The sequence below is a fragment of the Mesoplodon mirus genome, assembly GCF_964341445.2.
Source record: "Mesoplodon mirus genome assembly, chromosome: 4".
Lineage (NCBI taxonomy): Eukaryota > Metazoa > Chordata > Mammalia > Artiodactyla > Ziphiidae > Mesoplodon > Mesoplodon mirus.
In genome coordinates this window covers 14,206,943-14,213,062 of record NC_138979.1, presented here as the reverse complement: position 1 = coordinate 14,213,062, position 6,120 = coordinate 14,206,943, and the positions used below count along the sequence as shown (strand labels likewise).

General features: G+C 42.3%; 1 protein-coding gene across 1 annotated transcript; it reads right to left on the bottom strand.

The window, feature by feature from the left end:
* Nucleotides 1–811: 811 nt before the first annotated feature.
* Nucleotides 812–1,270, bottom strand: LOC309802830 (2-iminobutanoate/2-iminopropanoate deaminase-like; the record flags this gene model as incomplete). The annotated part of the gene is made up of 1 exon (XM_082618720.1): nucleotides 812–1,270. Exon 1 carries the CDS (start codon nucleotides 1,247–1,249, stop codon nucleotides 812–814), a length of 438 nt encoding a protein of 145 aa, XP_082474846.1. The 5' UTR covers nucleotides 1,250–1,270.
* Between the last annotated feature and the right edge of the window lie 4,850 nt (nucleotides 1,271–6,120).

Below are 6,120 nucleotides of genomic sequence, written 5' to 3'. Positions count from 1 at the left end.
TATCATATTCTTTTATTTTATACTTTAGGTATGTTCCCAGTATGTTACAGACAGAATTTTATTTTATTTTATTTTATTTTTTTTAAATCTGCATGCTATTTTATTTCCATTAGAAAAATATTGTCTATATAAAATTTGGTCCAGTTTCTTCTCCTTTACCTCTACCATTCAAACTTAAATGCTTTAATTTTACTCAAGTAAAAGCAGAATCATGTATCTGACATGAGAACTAAATTTCAAAGGAGGAGCGGAGCCCCCACACCCTCACCCCTGCCGGAGAAGACACCGTGAAGACTCCCAGCCCCACTGCTGAGGAAGCCGGGGAACCCGAGACCAAGGGGAACAGCTGACGGGGCCTGGTGGGGAAGGGGAGTGGGACTGGGAGCTCAGGGAGGCCTGGGAGGGGCTTGCCGGCGGTGCTTTGCCTTTAAAAATTAAAAAGATCGCTGGTCTGGGAAAAAAAAAATAGTTCACATCATTAAATTAATAGAGTTTAATTGAATTAGGTGTGCTCTTTATTATTTCTCAGGAATAGTAACTCATCTTTCCTATATGCTATTTCCCTTTACTTTTATTCTTCTGAGTAACTATGTAATGTGTGTCTCTTTTCCCACATCCAGTAATGAGTGTTATAGAAGTGTAATTTATAACATCAGTAACTAGATTCATCACTAATCTTCAACTCATGTTCAATTCCCCTTATTATATGGTATTTCCGTAATAACTTCAGATATTTCAGTCAACCTTACACTTTCCAACAAATACTGTAAAAATTAAAACGTTAATTTAAAAATATTATTAAAATTCCAGACTAAATAACACTGGGCCCACTTAGAGTGAGTGACGCTGTCATGAGAGGTCCTTGGACAGCTATTGCTTCAATCTCAACACGGCCTCCTTTGGGCAAAGCAGCAACCTGGTAAGCAGCTCTTGCAAGAAAACTACTCTGGAAATATTGTTTGTAGATGTCATTGACAGTATTGAAGTCGTTTATGTCAGCCAGCAAAACAGTTGTTTTTACCACATTCGTGAAGTCACAGGCTGCTGCTTTCAGAATTTCACCCATGTTTGTAAGAGCTTGTTTAGCCTCTTCTGCCACCCCTCGTGGCACAAGCTGTCCACTTGCAGGATCCACACCTAGCTGTCCTGAAATGTAAATGGTCCTGTCGACTAACACAGCCTGACTGTAGGGACCAATGGCCGCTGGGGCTTTCGCAGTGCTGATCACCTTTCTGATCAAAGACGACATGGCTAATCCTTTTCCCTTGCCGCCCCTACCCCGTACACTGCTCCTACTCGCGTCTCACGGGTCTCTACAGACAGAATTTTAAAATGAAAATGCTATGTTAAATTTACTGGATGATTAATCTTTTTTAAAAATTCTATTGTGGGGCTTCTCTGGTGGCGCAGTGGTTGGGGGTCCGCCTGCGGATGCAGGGGGCGCGGGATCGTGCCCAGGTCCGGGAGGATCCCACGGGCCACGGAGCGGCTGGGCCCGTGAGCCATGGCCGCTGAGCCTGCGCGTCAGGAGCCTGTGCTCCTTGGCGGGAGGGGCCGCAGCAGTGAGAGGCCCGCGTACCGCAAAAAAAAAAAAAAAAAAAAAAAATTCTATTGTGAATCTTTTTGTGTATGTTGTTCTTAAATTTTATTATTTTTAAACCACTTTATTGAGGTATGATTCACATATAAAAAGCTATACATACTTAATGTGCACAACTTGATGAGTTTGGAGATAAGTATACACTCATGAAACCATCATCATAATCAATGTCATAAACCTATCCATCACCTCTGAAGTTTTCTCCTGCCCTCTTATTTATCATTATTTTTAGTACTGTTATTAGTGATAAGAACACTTAACATAAGATCTATCCTCGTAGCAAGTTTTTAAGCATACAGTACAGTACTGTTAACTCTATTGTGAATCATTTGTAAAATAAAGAATCATCCCTTTAAAATTGTTTTTGTAAAACTCAGATTTTCATTGTGAAGTGCTTAATTAGAAGCGCTCCTGTAATTCAACAGGTCTTTACACAGCTTTGTGCTTTTGTTCCACTTTCCTAAACACAGCTCCAAAGAGGTAGTTCAATCTGATTAATATCAGTAATTCCTTCTTTCTTCCTAAATAGATTCTTCATTGTCCTCATTCTATGGAGGGGAGGCTTCTGGTCTCCCTGATGGTTTTCATTAACACACCAGCCATTATTTTACTTCAGTGACATATTTTGTGGTGATAGCCCATCAATAGATTAAGGAAACATTGAAATCTAACACAGTCTGGTAAATAATCAGGACAAGATTAATGGTTATATTTAATGAAAGCCACCTGTTTGTTACAGCAGCTCACTTGCTTTCTTCATTTCATTTCAGATTCCAATAAATTGTGAATGCCTTGAAGCACACTCGACCCAGGCGGAGTAAACATAGGTCTCTGGGAGTAACTGCCACCTCTTTGGGAACACACCCAATATCCACATGGTCTACAGTTGGAAGAGGGAAAGCATAGTCAACTGACAGGCTGTTTGTTGACTTGACCAACAGCCCTGTCCTTTTGTGTCCCCCTGGCTTTCATGAATGGACATGTGTTTTCTTGGTGTGCAGGCATCATCACAGAATGATGGAGCTCAGACAGCTAAATTCCTGGTCTTACAGGTCATATTTTACCCTCCTCCCCAAAGCATGGTAAGTCAACCACCATAAAAATTACCTAATTGTCTAAAGTGAAATAGACAGTTCCAGCTTTGGTGGCTTTTTAACTGAATGATTGGAGTAAAATACAAGTTGAAGGGAGCAAAAAACCTTGCAGTCTATCTTTTGAGGACACTCATCACTGAGTGTGTACACTCAAAAAGTCTAGAAGGACACAGTAAAAAACATGAACAATGACTACCTCTGGAAGTAAGATTAAGTGATTTCCTTTTTTAAATTGTTTACTATTAGTTTTTTCAAAATGTTCTTTACAATTTTTATTACCATCTCAATAAAAAAAGAAAAATAACTTTTTGTTTTATTATTAGCTGAAATTATGTCATTCCCTGACTAATATTTTGGTGGCAAATTTACAGTTAGGACAGTGAATAAGAGATTAAAATTCATATCATTTTTATTCCCACTTTGAAACCAGGGCATACAAGGTTTCTCTGAGGAATCCATTTTCTATACAGTTATGCTAGTGATAAAATCTCATTCAGCTAAACTCTCCACCGTGGAGTGGCAAGAACACAAGAAATTCTAGTTTTAAAATAGACCCTTCTGGGACTTCCCTGGTGGTGCAGTGGTTAAGAATCCGCCTGCCGGGCTTCCCTGGTGGCGCAGTGGTTGAGAGTCCGCCTGCTGATGCAGGGGACACGGGTTCGAGCCCTGGTCTGGGAAGATCCCACATGCCGCGGAGCGACTAGGCCCGTGAGCCACAGTTACTGAGCCTGCGCGTCTGGAGCCTGTGCTCGGCAACGAGAGAGGCCGCGACAGTGAGAGGCCCGCACACCGCGATGAAGAGTGGCCACCACTTGCCACAACTGGAGAAAGTCCTTGCACAGAAATGAAGACCCAACACAGCAAAAATAAATAAATTAATTAAAATCAGTTGATGATAATCTAGTGAGCTTTCCAAAAAAAAAAAAAAGAATCCGCCTGCCAATGCCAGGGACACGGGTTCGAGCCCTGGTCCGGGAAGATCCCACATACCGCGGAGCAACTAAGCCCCTGTGTGCCACAACTACTGAGCCTGTGCTCTAGAGCCCATGAGCCACAACTACTGAAGCCCGTGAGCCTAGAGCCCGTGCTCCACAACAAGAGAAGCCACCACAAGAGAAGCCACCGCAATGAGAAGCCCGCACACCACAACAAAGAGTAGACCCCGCTCACTGCAACTAGAGAAAGCCCGCTCGCAGCAACGAAGACCCAACGAAGCTATAAATAAATAAATTTATCTTTAAAAAATAGACCCTTCTTACACAGAAAACTATTTATCTGGAAGTCATCACTTATCAAGGAACCTTAGCTAATCAGAGAATAGCCAAGTATCCTGACAATCCAATCTGAATAGGCCAAAAAAAGAGACGATAAAACATCTTGCTCAAAATAGAACCACTTGGGCTTTACCCTTTGTCAATTTTTTCTTGCTTTCGGTAAATGGAACAGAGTCCCAGAGTACAGAGAGAAACTGGATCTATTTGACTAATTAACCAGTGTCTGGGTACTCTGGTCCTCCGTGTTCCTAAGGATCTGTTGAGATCTATCCATAGCCATCAGAATAAGACCCCACAGCTACAGGGGAGCGGGGAGCCCCGTTAGCACTCCAGTTACAGCTCAGGTGGGGAAGGTCAGGTGGAGGCTCTGATGAGCATGAGGGCTGGGGGGCAGCAGTGGCACTCCTGACAAGAAGAGCCAGCGCTCTAGGGACAACAGAGTAAAACAGAAGAGCAAGTGAAACAAAATCTTTACCACTTACTCTGTGTGAAACGAAGACGACTCCAGGCAGCGCTCTGGGATGTAACACAAACACATCCCTGGAGGCTGATGGGAATGAAGTATTTTCTTATCTTCCTCTTTGAGTTATCCTTTGCTCCATAACAAATCATCCCAAAACGTAGTGACTTCAAACAACACACAGTTTATTTGCTCACAGTTCTGTAATTTGGGCTGGGACCAGCTGGGCAGTTTATCTCCTGGTCTTGGGTAGTGTGACTGGTGAAGCTGCAGTCAGTTGATGCCTTAGTGGATGGCTGGCTGGCACTGGCTGGTCCTGGATGTTCTCACTCATGTGTCTGAGGCTTCAGCTGAGACAGCTGTGCCTCTCTCCCTGTGTAGTCTCTTGTCCTCAAAGAGGCCAGCCCATGTTTGTTCACAAGGCAACAGTGTTTCACGAGTGGAAAAGCAAAGCTGCAAGACCCCATAACGTCTAGCCTCAGAGGTCACACAATGTCACTTCCACCACATTTTGCTAGTCAAAGCAAGTCACAAAGCAGCCTGGACACAAGAGGTGGGGTAGTAACTGTTGGTGGGAATGTAAATTGGTATAGCCAGTGTGGAAACCAGTATGGAGATTCCTTTAAAAACTAAAAATGGGGAATTCCCTGGAGGCCCAGTGGTTACAGCTCTGCTCTTTGACTGCTGAGGGCCGGAGTTCGATCCCTGGGTGGGGAACTAAGATCCCACAAGCCGTGCAGCACAGCCAATAAATAAATAAATAGTAGTTAAAAAAAAAAGAAGAAGAGAAAAAAACTAAAAAGAGAGCTTCCATATGATCCAGCAATCCCACTCCTGGGCATATATCCAAAAAAGATGAAAACTCTAATTCAAAAAGATACATGCACCCTAATGTTCATAGCAGCACTATTTACAATACCCAAGACATGGAAGCAACCTAAGTGTCCATGGACAGATGAATGGATACAGTAGATGTGGCATATATACAATGGAATATTACTCAGCTGTAAAAAAGAATGAAATACTGCCATTTGCAGCAACATGGATGGACCTAGAGAATATCATACTGAGTGAAGTAAGTCAGACAGAGAAAGGCAAATATTATATGGTATCACTTATATGTGGAATCTAAAAAATAATACAAATAAATTTATATACAAAACAGACTCACAGACATAGAAAAGAAACTTATGTTACCAAAGGGGAAAGGGAGATGGGGGAGGGATAAATTAAGAGTAGGGGATTAACAGATACACACCAATATATAAAACAGGTAAACAACAAGGATTTACTATATAACGCAGGGACCAATATTCAATATTTTGCAATACCCTATAAGGGAAAATAATCTGAAAATATATACACATATATAACAGACTCACTTTGCTGAAACTAACACAATATTGTAAATCAAATATACTTCAATTTAAAAAAAGAGAGAGGGACTTCCCTGGTGGTCTAATAGTTAAGACTGCATTTCCAATGCAGGGGGTGTGGGCGGGTTTGATCCCTGGTGAGGGAACTAAGATCCCATGTGCTGTGCAGTGCAACCAAAAAAAAAAAAAACAAAAGGGGTGGGGGTGGGTAGTAGACTCTAATCTTGAGGAAGGGAGTAGCAAAGTGACATTGTAAAGGGAGTGGGGCACGCAAGAGGACTTCTGCAATGGCCAGGGCACGGCATTAGCCACACGC